A 16810-nucleotide genomic window follows, 5' to 3' on the forward strand; every position below is an offset into this window, starting at 1 on the left:
CATCTCATGCTCCCAATGGCCAGCCCCATAGTAGAGACATACCCCAGACTGCTATGATCACTTGGTCAGTCCCAAGAGCATCCACCTCACCCCATGTTTACCAGGAAGCCTTCCCTGGAGAGATGGAGGGACACAGGGACTCTCCCCTACAAGCGTCCCGTTCTCCTACCTTTGAGGACACAAGAGGCATCCCTGTGTCTACCAGTCTCATGAATCAGTCCCCTGAGCCTCTGTGAGCACCCACAAAACTAAGCCTGTGAACTAGCAAAGCTAAGAACCAGGCCTTGACCACAGTGACCTCCTGCGTCTGCACTCTTTGGTGGCATCTCAATTTCACTCCATCCCTCAAAGACCATATCTAGAGGTGTTTCATCGAAAGTCAGAGTTGTACAGATGATCCCACAATCCCCCACAACATGCAGTGCCCCACCAGACCGCCACAAACCGTTACCCCCGTGCCCCTTGAGCCCCACCCCCACCCCAAGTCCCATCATATACCAAACTGCAGGCATGCCTCTTCCCTGACGCCTCTGCTCGCCTAGGCAGCGGCAGCCTAACACAAAGAATTCAGCATGTACTCAGCATGGGCCCTCCTGAGCCAGAGCCAGGGGCCCACACAATCCCCAGAGATCCCAGACTCACCACTGGAACAGTCCGGCCCTCCCCAGCCAGGCTCACAGTGGCAGGTGTCCGGGGAAACACAGCGGCCATGCACACACTCCTCCGTACACAGGGCTACAGGGGGCCGGGAGACAGGAAAGAAGAACACGAACAGATGATGAAAACCAACCATCTGGTCAAGGAGCATAAACCACTTTATAATGACTCCCTGAGGCCTAAGGATGTGCAGAACACATCACTAGCTTTGGAGAAAAATCAAGCTACCCTAGACCTCAGTTATTTAATTAACTCCAAAATGCATTCCGCAAGAGTGTACTTCATCCCAGCCTCATTTCCTGAAATGAAACCCAAGCTGGAAAAATGGCAGCCTTAGTGGCTTTTCAAGAATATTTCCTCCAAGGCTTAACACTTGAAGATCCTCTGCAAAGCCCAACTCCTCAATTCACACTCTTGCTCTTTCCCCATCCGCTCAGGAAATGACCTGCAATGTCCATCATTTGCTTTCCCCAATTTGTTTTTTCAAAGGCCCTGAAACTTTTCAACTTGCCTGAAAAAAACAGGTTCCTTTCCCTCTCCCCCACCTTTCTGCCCTCCTCCCCAAATATCCCTATTTTGGGGCTCTCAAATGTCATCAATCAGCAAAGTGTACAAATGCTGAGGAAAAGGCAACATCTAATTATAAGAAAGTAATTAAGAAAGACATCCATGATGATGATAATTGTAATTAGGAAGTGCCTGGCAATTTCTTATCATGCAGTCAAATGCTACCGCCTCCTGAGTTGGGAGGCAACAGCAGCAAGGTTTCCATCAACTCTGCTCCGGCACCGTGAGGGCTCATTGACAGTAGTTTGAGGAAGGGAGATTATGGCTCTCCTCTGACATCCACATTTTCTCAAGGTCATCTTTGCTCCTGAGAGATCTGCCCCACCATCTAATCCATCAGTGAAGGATTACAGAAAACTCCCATTGCCACCTCTGCCGATTTTGTAAGCTTGGGAAATCAGCAGCTACCACCAACCCTGTCAATTTCTTAGGAGGGAGCTAGATGAAGTGCACTCTTCTGACAAGCAGCTAGAACCCTTCTGTCTACCTGGCACTGGCCAGGGGCAGCAGGTGGCCCCTGACAGGAAAGGCTGCCCCTGACTTCCAAACACCCCCCTGCTTATACGTCCACTGCCTGGCCTGAATGCTCACCAAGAGGTTAGACAACAGCCCATTTATGGTTGGTGTGGGTCCTCTGGTTCCTCCCAAACACAGATGCTGATCTTGAAGCTGTTGCTTAGCTTTGGCCAGGCCCCCAGGCAAGGCAGACCCAGAAGGGTCATTTCAGATGCCCCACTGGTGAGTGGTCTGTAGCCAGCCTGTCCTCTGCAAGCCATGATGTGGGGTATCTGGGGAGAAACCTGGCACCTGAGTCCTCAGTTGTACAAGTGGCTTTGGGGAGATTTCTGGTTTGTGCTGAAGACTTCCACAGCCCCTCACATGGCACTCCGGGTTCTACTGCTAAGCCACTTTTTGGGGGGAAGCAGGCTGGACTCTGATCCCAGTGACCAGCTCGTCTTAGAACTACTATAAGCTGCTCACCTGGCTGCTAACAAGACCCCAGCTGGTCATCCCTGCTGCCCTGGCTCCTGGTGTTGCCTCCAGACTTTCTAAAAAAGCTCAAATGAGGCAATGTTCCCAGTATACCCTGGACACCAGGTGTCCCTCCCCATCCTGTGGCTGGGCCCAACCAGCTCCCAGCTCTGGCCTCAGCTGTTCCCTCTTCCCTCCATCTCACACCCCACCCCCCAGGTTGAGGTCCCAGCATGCTCTACAGCTGGGCCCATCTGTCTTCCCGCAGACCTTTCCCATCAGCCTGTCAGATTAGCTTGACACTTCCACCTGCTTTTTGATCTCAGAGAGCAACTCCTTGATCCCTGGGGATTCTACAGGGTGGGGGTGGAGTAGAGAGAGCAGTGACCTGTGAACCTGCCAAGTGTCAGAGAAAATTGTGTCCAACCCCTTCACTTTATACATGGAGAAACTAAGGCCCAAGTCCGCTGGACTTTGTGGACAGTATGTGGCCTCTTGGCCAGGGAGGAAGGAGCTTGGGGATGAAACTCCTGGAAACAGAGGCTTCTGAAGGTAGAGGGAGGTGAGAGGTACCCAAGACCATGGGGCCTTCACAGGTCACCCAGGTGGAGGGTCCTCTTCTGCTCAGATGGCTCAGGGGCTAGGAGAGCCAGTCCAGAAGGAACGATGTAGGGGTGCTGTGGTTGACCCCTGGGGGGTGAGAGCTGGAGAGAGAGGCCAGAGAAGTGCCCTACAGGGTGAGGGGCTCAAGGCAGCTCAAGGGGGAGTGGGGGGAGAAGCAAGACCCCCAGTACCCTGCCAACCCTCACCTTTCTCTGACCCTTCTGACCCCAGAGACCTGACCACTGATCTACCTCCTGCACCCTCTCCCTAGCTGGACGGGGAGGGCCTTCAGGTGCACCGAGCAGGCTCCACACTGCCTTTTCCCCAGCTCAGCTCTGTATCCAGCACACTGGCTCCCTGTCACCTTACACACAGAGGACCGTTGTCCCACAAACCCTTGGCCTGACTCCAGGGATGTGGTTGCTGTCCCTGTGGTCCCTTCAGACCTCATTATTCAGACCTCCCCTCCTATTGCCCTGGTATTATGCCTGGACTATTTGCTTGTCAAAACCTCAACCCATTCATATTTCATAGGTATTGCTTAGACAGTGTTGTTTGAGGCATGAAATATTGATAGCAAATACCCAGGGCTCACATGGCCGTATTTGACATTTGGGCCACTGCGTGTTTGTGTACCTAGTGGGGAGGCAATGGGACAGGGGTGCTGCAGGGAGAGTCTCCTGAGGAGGGCTGAATGGAGGTGAGGCCCATGCTCCTCCCTGGGGCTGGGTGGCTGTCTCCTGCTCCAGGACCCCAGTGCTGCCCTGCAGGGGCAGCCCCTCTACAGAAGGCAGGGGTTTATACAGCAACTGTTCCCAGAGCGTTCTCTTTGACCTCAGCCCCCCAGCCCTACCCACTGACCCCCTAGGAGGGCCTGAGTTACGGTGCCACCACCCTGACCTCCCTCTTCTCTGGCTCCTGCAACTAGAAATGGGTGCATTTTGTTGAGCCTTCTGCTGTTGGTGACAGGGGAGCCGAGGCTGGCCCTGATAGGTTGCGTGACTGAGGGCCAGGCCTTCTCCCGGCTGCACTGCGAAACTTAAACAACTGCTCTCTTAGCTTCTCCCGATCTGCTGTCCTCCCTTGGTCCGGCTTCTAACATCCCAGGCACCAGAGGCATGTTTACCGAGAAGCAGCCTGTGCTGTGGTAAGCATGCAGAAAGCCAGTCTGCACCCAGCGATACTGCCTGGTAACTCTAGACCTTGGGCTAATTACTACCATCTCTGCGTCAGTTCCCATCTCTTCAATGGGGACAGTGACAGGAGGGGCCTTTGGCTGTGAGGATGAAATGACCCAGAGTGGCGCCTGATGTGTATCTAATAAATGCTGTATGACTCTTGCTATTATTATCTATAGGGTGTCCTCAGACCCGGGGGAGGGCCCCTGCGATGACTGAGCCTCATTTATCCTTCACACATAGGCCATCTCTCTCACTCTCCTTTCACCGAGGTCTTGGACACACTGGGTGGGCTGTACGCACCTGCTGACAGACCACTGGTTGGGGACAGTGTGCTGGAGGGCAGCTCCACCTCCACTCCTAGTGGAGAGGCCGGGATAGTACATAATGTGATGAGCTAAGTTACAGTTACAATTAAAGGACAATAAGCAAGTATTTAACCTTCCATGCCTCAGTTTCTTCATCTGTAGAATGGGGACAATATACAGTCATACATCGCTTAGTAAGGTTTCAGTCAATGGCAGACTGCATATACCATGGTGGTCCCATAGATTATACAGTGAAGGGTTTAGCAGAAGCTTTTGCCAACTTCAACAGGCTTCTTTAAAAGTTTGAGAAGATGGTACCCAGCACCGAAAGGTTTTCATTCATAGAGAGAAATGTTTATGATTCATTATCTTCTTACAAGCAAAACTATGATGAAAAAAAAAGTAAGAAACCAAGCAAACCATCATGGACAAGTTTCTAAAAAGAGTGACACCTTCTCAACAAGCGCCTCAGGCTCCAGAAGGCGGCGTTGTCATCACCAGAGATGACAGCTCCACGGGGGTTACTGTCCCTGAGGACCTTCCGGTGGGATGAGGTGTGGATGTGGATGACAGCGATATTGATGATACTGACCCTGTGCAGGCCTAGGTTAATGTGCATGTTTGTGTCTTGGTCTTTAACAGAGAAGTTTGAAAAGTAAAAAAAAAAAAAAATTTAAGTAGAAAAAAACTGTATAAAGATATAATGAAATAAAATATTTTGTACAGCTGTACAATGTTTTTGTGTTCTAAGCTGTTATTACGAAAATTGAAATGTTAAAAAATGTAAAAGTTTATAAAGTAAAAAGTTACAGTAAGCTAAGGTCAATTTATTATTGAAGAGAGGAAAGTATTTCTTATAAATTTCGTGTAGCCTAAGTGTGCAGTGATGTCCTAGGCCTTCACACTCACTGCCCGCTCACACGCTGACTCACCCAGAGCAACTTCCTGTCCTGCAAGCGCCATTCATTGTAAGTGTCCTGTCCAAGTGTACCAGTTTTTAATCTTTTGTACTGTATGCTTATTGTACTTTTTTTCTATATTTAGGTATATTTAGATACCTAAATCTTTTTGTTTCAATGACCTACAGTATTCAGCATAGTGACATGGTGCACAGGCTTGTGGCCTAGGAGCAATAGGCTCTTCCAAATAGCCCAGGTGTGTAGTAGGTTATACCATCTAAGTCTGCGTAGGTGCACTCTGTGATGTTCACACAACGATGACACATTTCTCAGAATGTATCCCGATCGTTAAGTGACATATGACTATACCTAACTCACAGTTGCTTGCAAAGATTTAATGAAACAATACACATAAAGTGCTTAGACCAGTGCTAGGTGCCCAGTAAGTGCTCAATAAGCATGAGCTGCTATTATTACTTCTCTCCTTCCCCCACCCTGACACATTCTCTCTCACTATAGGGTCAGGACGTGATGTCTAAGACCGCTGACACCTGCTACCACTTATCTCAGCTTCCTGTGCACTACCATTTCTGAGCACCTACTATGTGCCAGGCCTTGGGGCTTTCACACATGCTTCCTCCACCTCCATCATAGGCCACTCCAGGACACTTAGGAGTTAGATGTGTCAGCACCTGTCTCTGCTTTGCAGATCTCCAGCCACTGGGGGACAGAGGCCTTTTTAAGCCCTCATGCTTCCTGGTACACAGTAGGTACTCAATACTTATGGGTTGAAAGGAGAGAGCTACCTTCTCCAGGAGGAAGCATCAAAATGCATGTGAAGAGGGTGTGGTTGTCTTTCCCGAGCTCAGGTTCAGAGCTCAGTCACAGAGAAGTCAGCACATCTCCAGACCCTGCGCCGTGGCTCAGACTGTTCCTCGTTATGGAACCAGGTGATGGGGAACTTGCGGGATGGTGGTGTGGGCCCAGCAGAACAAGCTCAGCTATGGCGTGAAGAGACCTGGGTTTGCATCTTCCAGCATAGAGCTCAACGATATCAAGCACCTCCTTTCCCTCTCTGGGCCCTGTGACTTCACTATAAATCAAGATTAAACCAGATGAGGTCTGAAGTCTCACTCAGCTAAGAATCCCACCTACCCCTCCAGAAAATGCCTAGATTGTCACTACTGCTTTAGTCTCACTTCCGGACTCCCAAACCCCATCCCCTCTGTATAGCCTAGTAAACCTCTACTCTGGACATCACAGGGACTCCTGGTTTCTGCCTTCCATTCCTTTGGAAGTGGCGCTGGATTAGGAGTCAGGAAAACCGAGTGTGAATTCAGGCTCTGTGCTACCTGACATACACGACGCTGGGCAGGGGCTTCCTTTCTCTCTCGACTGTAAAACAAGGGCTTTGGAACACATCACCCTTAAGGTTCCTTTTACTGCTTCGAAGGCTTCTCTGGCTCCACCATGTCCCCTTATGGCAGCTGGAAGCTTGAAACACTTCCACTAGGCTCCCCAGCCTGGGCCACTTGAGTCACCAAGGCCAGGTATAGCCTCCGTAACTCATCACCACCAAGAAGTTAGAAGGGCTCAATGACCCTAGTTTGCACATTTGTGGAAAGTGAAATATTTTCCAACCGGAACATCCTGATCCACATGAGGTTCGCCCTGACTAGTCAGACCCACAGAAACTTCTTCATTCTTTGAATCCCATGGACTCTCTGAGAGATTGATCCTTTGGAGGTACAAAGCACACTTACTCTGCCACTTCCCCCATTAGCATGGGTTCATCTGTTCTCTCCAATCAGACTGTAAGCTCCCTGGGGATAAATCCAGAATCTTCCACATCCCCCATCTCCTCATGAGCCATGACTTACAGATACTGCACGCGAGACTGCTGAGTACCTATGCTTTGACAAGCTAGAGGAGAAGGGACAGGAGGCAGACGGTGCGGACACATGACCTGTGAGGGTCATGTAAAGACTGGGACTTGGGGGATGCTGTGTAGCCTGAAGAAAGTGTTGGGTCAGGGGCAGGTCACAGTTAGCAGAAAGGCTGAGAGGCTGCTCAAGCGACGTGGAAGCCACTCTGTCCCATACACGTCAAAGGAGGCAGATTTCAGTCTAACCCAAGGCAAGACTTTCTTACACCTGAATGGGTTCAGCAGTTCAAAGGGCTGATTCTATAGGTAGGGAGCAACCCATCCCTGGGAGTACTGAAGTGGAGGACTGAGGGCTGGAGGCTGGAGGCTGGGCAGAGGTCGGCAGGCAAACCACCGACTCTCAGGCCAAATCCCTCAAGCTGTCTGTTTCTATAAATAAGTTTTGTTGGAGCACAGCCAGGCCCACTCATTTACATAGTGTGCGTGGCTGTTTTTGCGCTAGAAGGAGAGAGCTGAATTGTTGCCACACAGACTGCTGGTCGGCAAGGCGTGAAATATTTACTATCTGATAGGAAGGGAGGCGGCCCTCCTGCTCCAGAAGCTTCTTGACTTGATGAAAAATTGGACTACGGGACTTCTAAGATCCCTTCTCTCCTTCTATTCATCTATCATTTACTCACTACCCGTTATTATCAGAAGCTCAAAAGGTACTTAGGAAATCCCGGATGAGGCCAGCCTCCTTTCAAAAGTGGTACTCTGGTTCACCTGAAGGGACAGGGCCCGTCAGGCTGGGAGGCATAACCTTCAGCAGCCACAAATGCCCACTTGGCACTTTATTTCAGTTCTCTCTTTCCCCCTGGGGCTGGGGACAAGAAATATGGATGATTTAATGACCACTGGTGTTACAACTGATGGCCTTGCTCAATGGACGCTAGCAAAAAAGTGTGTGAAAAAGAGATCGAATGATACGTCCTTTCTTCTGACTCGGCAGAGTATCCACTGCCCGTTTCATCCTTGAGGCAGGTAGTACTACTCCACTGACAGTGAGTGAGGAATCTCCACCACAGAAAGGGCTAAACACCTGTGCAAACTCTCACAGCGGCCAAGAGGCTGTGCTAGATCTGTGTTTCTCAAGTCATTTTCATGATGACCTCCCCATCCCCAACCAGGAGCTATTTTAAACCATCTTTTCTTAATCACCACCTCCCATGAAATTCTACTACCACAGATACACTGTGTATCCGTGTATGTACTGTGTGTATGTCTGTGCTTTATGTATAAACAGACTAAGAACCAATTTTTACATCTTAAGAAAATACGTGCTGGGTTTTCTCCATTTGCTCCCCCAAGTCACTCCATACCATTCTTCACCCTTGTTTGTGCCCAGAGAGGCGGATCTCCAGGGACCACAGTAAGAATCTTCCTTGACCTCTGGCTGCTGGATGGGTTTGGCCAATGGCGAATACCAGCAAGAGATGGGAGGCTGGGCCATGAATTGCTGGCCTGGTGGTGCTCTCCCCTACATCTCAAGGTTGGGGGAGGCATGTGAGTAGAGGGACTGGTTCTTCTGGCCCAGGAATAGAGTGGCTCTTCTTTGTGGCTAGCCATAAATGCTGCACCCTCTCTTACTGGTTTCCCTTATCCCTCCCATGCCCTAATAAATTGTTTTATTAAACTCTCCTCAGTTAGCATGCCATCTGTTTCTTGCTGGGATCCTGATTCAGTGGCCAAGATGAGAATTAAACCCACATCTGTGTGATGCTACAAGGCCTGCTCTTAACCACGTGTTCCACCACCACCTGGACCACAGGCTGAGATAAGTAAGTTCCAGCGCCAGATCTGTCACCGACTTGTCATCTCCTGTGGGTCTCAGTTTCTCTGTGTGTGATATGAAGAGGTTGAATGACATGACACAATCCAAATGTTCCTTCCAGGTCTGGGAAACTAGGGCTCTACTGTAGCATCTTTAAAATGGGGACAATGGTCCTCTACCTCATAAGTTGGTTGCTAAGGCACTACCTCACTGATGCAAGCCAAGTTTGAGAAGCATCTGTCCCACAAATGCAGGCACAGAGCTTGGCATGGGAACAAATGTGCTCTGAGGTACAGACACAAGGTGAGAGCGTCAGTCCTGGGACAGGGGGCGAGCCTGCATTAGTAGCCCAGAATGCAGTATGAGGATCTTGGCACTGAGCACTGGGCCAGGTCAGACTTGAGGTCTCCTCTGCAAACTGCTGAGAAAACACCGGCCCTTCCCTGACCAAGGTACCCAGTCTGCTGTTTGTGGTGAGCTCTCAACCCTTGATCTTATTAGCATTCCATGCAAGATGACCCACAAACCCCTGAGGTGCTCATGGTAATATATTTTGCCTGACCATTTGCAAATGGTCTTACTAGTTAATGGAACCATAAAAATTACACAAAAAGGTCAAGAAAAATAAAAACAACTTCCATACTCCCTAGACTGATATCCAGCAAGGACAAAAGAAGGCTGGGAAACCAGGGAAAGGAGACGTGGCCTCCCAGAATTCTACAGCATATGGTTTCTGGGGCTTCCCCTGAACCCAGTTTCTCCAGTGCGCATTAATCAGTCCTCCATTAGCATTCTTGGCAGGAGCCTCAGATTAGGCTGTCATATGATTCCGCTTGGAAAGAAAATGACCTACATCTAAGTGAACCCAAGTGCCAATTCCAAAGTGACAAGAGTTAGCATGAGCAATTCTGCCATGCCCAAGGTCACACGGAACATGGCTGGGGAGGGGGCAGTATGTGGGTGTATGTGTGTCCATGTCAGGGAATCACTAAGGAGAATTCTAAAACAATTCATCAGATGTGTATTATTTATTCCTTTATAATTGCCAACCCTGAGTCCCCTCCACAGCCAGGAACAGCCAAGACTGCAAGCCTCTCAGCACATCAAGAGTTGGCTTTTAATTGCTGTGGTCATATCTGGTTCTACAACATGAATAGTCCTTTTTTCTTTTTTTAAGCAGCATTTCACCTGCAGGGCTGATAAGATGGAAGGATATTAAGAGTCAAACACTCTCCTGCTCTCCTGGTCTGGGGCCTGTGGGCCTGCAGGTTCCCCTTTTTCCTAATGGGGGTGGTCCTGGGAGGCACACACAAGATTCTGGGATTTGGGTGATCAGGGATCTGCCACCCCCACCTTACCTGCTGAGCTGGCCCAAAGCCACTCACCATGATTAGTAATTTGGTGGGACCCTTGCTGAGTTTTATGCCTTGGCAGTCCAGCATTATCTAAATGCCTGGGTCCCTGTTCTGCCACTTACAGCTGCACATCCTTGAGCAACCTGTCTTGTCTTCAGTTTTCTCATCTATAAAATGGCTATGGACTTAGAGCATTATTACAAAAAATGTGCCTGGCACATGGGAACCCAGCTATTATTTTTTTTCAAGTTCATTTATGCAAAGCACCTAGAACCAGAGGTTAGTTATAATTGTTACTGGTTGCTTCTTATGCTATTGTTATTAATATTCCTCTTCCCAGGGCCATGGCCTGAGATGCAGCCCACCCAAGATGACCTCCAAGTCTCATTTATAGCTCAAAGGATGACAAGAGAATGATCTGAGTTAGATCTGTAAAGGATTCCCTGTTCACTGGGAATACTGGAGATGAGGGGGTTGGGGACAGGGTAGGAGGGGACTGTCTAGGTTCAGCTCATTGGTGAATCATAAGTTACCGAGGAGAGTGCTGTGTATGTCCCTTTCCTGCTCCATTTCTAAAAGGAGCATGGAGTAAAGGAGGCCACAGTCTGGCTTCCCAGCCCTTTCTCTCATGGAGAACCAATGGTTGTGCTTCTGCAAGGGGACGTGAACTTGGAGCTGGGTACCTACAGCCTAGGTCCTTTCTGCTGCCATATACCCTTTGCTTATTCATGCAAAAACTCACCCACACATGCATTCACTCACAAGTCTGCTGTGTGCAGGGCTCCCTGGGCAGGGCTTATAGAGAGGAGTCCAAAAGATAGAAATGGCCAGGCCTTGCTTTGCTCTTGGGACTCTCAGACTGAGTCCTCCTCCTGCCTGCTCCTCTCCTCTTCTTCCCAAAGAGCCCTTGAGAGCCTGGGATGCACAGAGAAATGAGAGCTACGCTCTGATGCCCATAGGCTAGGACAGTGGGAGATCAGAGAATGGACTTGGGAGCTAGTCTGTCTGGACTCAAGTTTTGGTTCTGCCTCTTTCTAATTGTATGACATCAGGGAAGTTACTTTACCTCTCTGGGCCTCAGTTTTCTCATTTTTAAAATGGGGACAGTGGTTCTTTACCTCATAGGTTGGTTGCTAAGTTAAATCATCAATACATGTAAACTGCTTACAGCAGTGCCTGGCACATGGGAACCCAGTTATTATTTTTTTTCAAGGCCATCTATTCCATCCCCCTGCCTCTGAGCACTCTCTCAAAAACATTTATTAAGCACCTACTATGTGCCAGACACTGCACTAGGTGCTAGGACTAATGTAAGCAAAAAGCCGCAGTGAGAATTCTCGTCATTTCTAAAAGGCATTTAAATATCCCGGTACGCAACGTGTTAACAGTGAGAAAGGGAGTCAGCACCTGAGTAGGCCTGGAGGTAGGCATCAGGTGGGTTGGAGGGCTGGTGGGTGAGCCAGTGGGCAAGGGCACTAAAATGTTCCTAGTGCTGAAGTCCCAGCCAGTTCAGAGTACAGGTTGAACTCCAAGAGAAGGGAGGCAATTCTTTTGTTACGTTGGCAGACAGGGGAAGGATGTCACAAAGGGGATGCGCAACTTGACATCCATTCATAGTACATTAATTGAGCACCTACCATGTGCCAGAAACTGTATTAGCCTTCCCCACGTTCACACACCATGGAAATGGTGCCCCAGGGTTTTCTGCAGGAAGAAAACTTCCTTTACCTTCCTTTTCCCAGCCCTGTCATTTCTCCAGCCTCCCTCCTGCTGCCCTCTCCTCTATGGCACATGGGATGCCTTCTGGTTCTGAATGGGCCCCAACCCTCCCTATCCTGGGCCTTCAAACAGCCTGGAACACCATCCAAAACTCAGCTCTCCAGCTCTCTCACCCTTACTTCTGCTTATCCTTCACATTAACTTAGATGCCACTTCTTCCAGGAAGCCTTCCCTGACTGCCCTGCCCCCAGGCTAGGTTGGGTCCCCTCCTTCCTCCCACAGCACCCAGTTTGTCCCAGAGGCCACAGTACTGACTTCTCTGCACCACTTGTCTCCCCTCAACTCCCGAAGGCAAAGAATGGGCTTGTGTAGTTATCTTTATGTCCTAGCACAGGACCTGGCACATGGCAGGTATTCTTTTAATGTATGCTGAATGATTAAGTATCTGAATCTTCAAAAAATCTCTCTCCCTTTCCTTCACCCAGAGCCCTGTCTCTAATGCAGGTCATATAAGTCTGGTTGGGATTGAAAATGTAATTCAGCTAAGATACCAGGGCAATCTACAGACCTGAGTTCAAGTTCCAAATGCCCCAATGGTGTGACAGTGAAACGCTCTTGAGAAAAATTCCAGTGACTCTCCAGCTAATAAATAAGGGTTGTTTCCAGCAAAATCCAACAAGAAGAATTTCAGTCTGAGGTCTGGGCCTCCCCATTCCAGCCTGGAGCCCAGGGGGCCATCAATCATGAAGACCAGTGTCAGATCACAGACTGCCCTGGGGACCTCTACCAATTACCCCAAGATATTAGCCTGCCTTTCATGGTTCATCTCAACATGGCTTAACTGTTAATAACTGTTTATCAATTAAAATTGCAGCTTGTCAGAACATCTCTATTGGGTTCCTGCGTAAAACAAGCACATCCAACCATGGGTCTGATAAAAGCTGGTGTTGCAGTCAATTCTCTTGATGGATGCTGGGGGCCCCAGATCTGCCTGTGGACGCTGGTGGTACCCTTGGCTTTCCTTGTCTTGTGAAGGATTTTCTTCACTGAGCTGTTTGAACCACCAGTCCTGCATTCCTACAAGGAGCAACAGCTTTTCAACTTGCTAATGATGTTGGCGCATACAGCCTGAGTCAGCAACCCCCAGCACACGGCCCAAGAAAATCTTTATCTGGTTCTTTTTTTTCCCCCCTCACTTGACAGATGCCAGATTTTCTCCAGAAAGACACATTCCAACCGATTGATTTTTTTTCTTTGGGAAATTGATCCTCACCACCTATGAGGAAAGCAAAACATGAGGCTTGTCGAGCATTTTTTTTTTAATGCTCTGATTTAAAAACTGGTCCCCTGGTTCTGCCTTGTGACTTGCCTTCCCCAAGGAAGGAGCTGGTCTTTTCTCATAGCAACACATGACAGAGTCCCCAAGGAGGTGATACAGGGAGGAGGGACAGACATAGGAGGCCCCAGCAGAGGATGTGATTAAGCTCATGGGCATCAGGTTGGACAGACCTGGGTTTAGGTCCTGATTTTTCCACTTAGTTGGCTGTGTGTCCTTCAGTCAATTAAAATGACCTAACAACCCAAAGCCTCAGGTTCTCCATCTGTAAAACTGGGCCAATTGCATTACCTAATGTCATGAGGGGCTAAATAAGATAATGCCTACAAAGTGGTTGGTGGGGTGGACTCTTAGCAAGGGCCCCACAAATCCCAATTCTTACTATCATGGTTGGTTTTGGAGAAGGCAGCCCACACATGACACTGGAAAATGTGGAACTCAGGGACTTTAGCAGGCACTCAGAACCACAGTATCTCAGAGCAGAAGGGGCCAAGGAACTACAGTGTCCCCTTTCACTGCTTTAGCTAGTGCTTAGGAGTCTCTCGCCTACATCCTGTGCCAAACTTCCACTAAGATGCTTCTCCTAGCAGGGAACAAAGTCACTCTGCTCCAGTCTCACTCAGTTTTATCACATCCTCAAGTGAGGAAGACTCTCTCCAACCTCTGGGCCTTTGCACATGCTCTCCTCACTCCCAGAGACACTCTTCGGCCTCCTCTTCCCCCGGCTAATTCATCTCTCAGGGCTCACATTAAATATTGCCTACTTTAGGAAGCTGTCTCTAGCCACCCTCTTGATAGGTTAAGGTGTTCCTGATACATGCTCCCATAGCACCCACCCTTCTCCAACAAAGCACAGGTCACATATTACTGTTTTGCTTGTTTGACTGTTTTCAATGCTGGACCAGGAGCCTCTGAAAGAAAGATGCTCTCTTTCTCTCTCTCACCATCGGGTCCAGCACAGTGCTGGCACAGAACAGAGGCTTAATAAACATCTGTTGAATGTATGAATGAATCAATGAATCCCCTTTGATTTATTAACAGATCTGATTACTTGGAAGCTTTTTGCTTCACTGAGCTGAAATCTGGCTCCTCGGAACTTGTCCATATTGGTGCTGAGTCTGTCCTTTCCTGCTCTCCAGCCCACATCTCGTCCTGATTCCATATGACAAGCCTTCAGGAGGCTTTTTTTCTGCTGGGACTGAAGCAGATGAGACAGAGTGACAGAAACCCACAGCTTCTAAGGAGGGTGTGGATGGGACAAATGGTGCCCAACAGTGGAGAAGTGTCCTTCCTTTCTTCAAAGTTAGTCTTTTGTCTTGGGTACTCCTGCGATGCTGCCACCAACCAGCAGGATGAAGCCCATTCCAGGTTTATGAGTGTCACTGCTTCATGTCCCAGTGGGAGCAGCCTGTGTCCTGCTGGGTTTAAATCTCATTGCTATGGAGAAGCTAAATCAGGAGCTACTTAGCACCACTGATTTAGGGCTTTAATAACAATAATGCAAAGTGGAAGGGAAAGGCTGCTGTGAAGGTCACTGTCAGCCACCCCTCCCATCCTGCCTCTGCTTTCTTGTTACCATCTTTTTCTAGACTGGAGATGCCTAAATTCCCTTGACTTCAACACATGGGAGTTTGTGTTTTTATGAATTCGTCTTCATCACAATCACATCTCTTGACAGCCTAGGCTGTATTTGTTTCTCACCGACTTGTGTTTAGGAGTCTCCTCCCCTCTTTGAAAAGACCTGGTATCTGCCTGGCCTGAGAGCCTAGAAGCCTCTGACTCTGCCTCGACATGTGGACCACTCCCACCCTCGGCCTGAACACGCAGGAGATGGCAGGACAGACAGGCACTCTCAGAGCCTCTCCAGCCTGATGTTCTATAAGCAGGAAATTTGCCATCCCCCCCTGCCTGGAGTTTGGAGAAGACTTCCATCCTCCTGACCCAAACTATCCCTGACCTAAGGTCAAGCCCAAAGTATTTCTTTACATTTCAAATAAGTCTATGTATTTGAACATTTAATGTCATAATAATTAGGTGGAAAAAAATTTTTTAAATAACCTTTTTCTTTTTTTAAATTGCCATCGCTTGTCCCACAGTTTCTAAGTGGCGGACCAAGATTCGAGTCCAGGGTTCCATAGGCCCAGAGCTGGCACCCCTCCCTGCTCTCCCAGTTAGCAGACCTAAGCCTGCAGGCGGCTGGATATGGAGCAATGGTGGCACACAGGCTGGGTGAACAGGGAAGGTTTCTTAATGGAGGAGAAAACCCCAGTGGGGTGACATGAAGCACCTCACTTGGGCAGACCGAGCTCTTAGAAACAGTCCCAATCAGCTCTCTACTCTGACTTCAGTGGTCAGAGCAGAGTCACCTGCCTCTTACTGTTCCAGGACAAAGAACTTGCCAACATCTGGCTCCAGCGACATCCTGTCATGTCCTGTCCTGTCTTTCCCACCTAGGCTTACTCTGCAGGATGGCCCTCTCTCTCCCCACCTCCCTGCTCCCCTAATCCACCCTGCCCTGGAGCAGCCCTATAGCTATGCAGAGAAACAGCTGAGATGAGAATAGGCAGGCAGTCTGTTCTCTCCTGAATAGCTTACCCACAGGTCTGGCTCTGTGTGTTTAGGGAACAGCACCACCTCAGTATACTTGTACTTGAGAAAATGACAAATGTTTGTGGCATTCACTGCAGCACTGTCTATGGTGGAAATAGGTTGACATAACCTAAATGTCTATCCACAAGGGAAAGGGTGAATAAATTCTGACATGGCCACGTGGTGGAATACTATGCAGCCATAAAAAAGGAAGAGAAAGCTCTGTGTATGAGAACATACACAAAGCTAGAGCGAAAGTGAAAAAAGTAAAGGCAGAGTTAAGAATATGCTAACTTTTGTGTAAAAAGTTAAAAGTGTAGACAAAAGTTTATCCATTCAACAAATGAATGGATAAAGAAAATGTGGCATGTATAGGTGTTCCTTGACCTACCACAGGGTTACAGTCTGATAAACACATTGTAAGTTGAAAATACTTTAAGTGGAAAATGCGTGTAATACACTTAACCTACTGAACATCATACCTTAGCCTAGCCTACCTTAAATGTGCTAAGAACACAATATACAAAAATTGCTGACAACACAATACACTCTGGTGATTGCAAGCCTCACTGGAAGCTACGGCTCGCTGCTGCTGCCCAACATAATGTGAGTATCTTATCGCATTATCACTAGCCTGGGAAAAGATCAAAATTCAAAATTCAAAGTATACTTTCTCATCATTATAAAATCCCAAATCCCAAGTTGAAGTATATTATAAGTCAGGGACCATCTCTATACAACGGAACACTATTCAGCCATAAAAAGAAGGCAATCCTGCCATTTGCCACAGGATAGAATGAAACTTGAGGACATTATACTAAGTGAAATAAGTCAGACAGAGAAAGGCAAATACCGTATGATCTCATTTGTATGTGGAATCTAAAAAAAAAAAAAAAAAAAAAAAAATCAAACTCATAGAAAAAGAGAGC

The 16810-nt window shown here is 48.4% G+C and overlaps 1 protein-coding gene across 1 annotated transcript in view; it reads right to left on the bottom strand.

The window, feature by feature from the left end:
* Positions 1–16810, bottom strand: part of MEGF11 (multiple EGF like domains 11) — a 224000-nt gene that overhangs the window by 170261 nt on the left and 36929 nt on the right. Inside the window, exon 4 of the mRNA XM_090268354.1 lies at positions 643–735. Coding sequence (XP_090124480.1) covers positions 643–735 — 93 coding nt within the window. The remainder of the gene's footprint in view (positions 1–642; positions 736–16810) is intronic.

The sequence above is a fragment of the Furipterus horrens genome, unplaced genomic scaffold (genome assembly GCF_987537825.1).
Source record: "Furipterus horrens unplaced genomic scaffold, mFurHor1.1.pri manual_scaffold_3, whole genome shotgun sequence".
NCBI lineage: Eukaryota > Metazoa > Chordata > Mammalia > Chiroptera > Furipteridae > Furipterus > Furipterus horrens.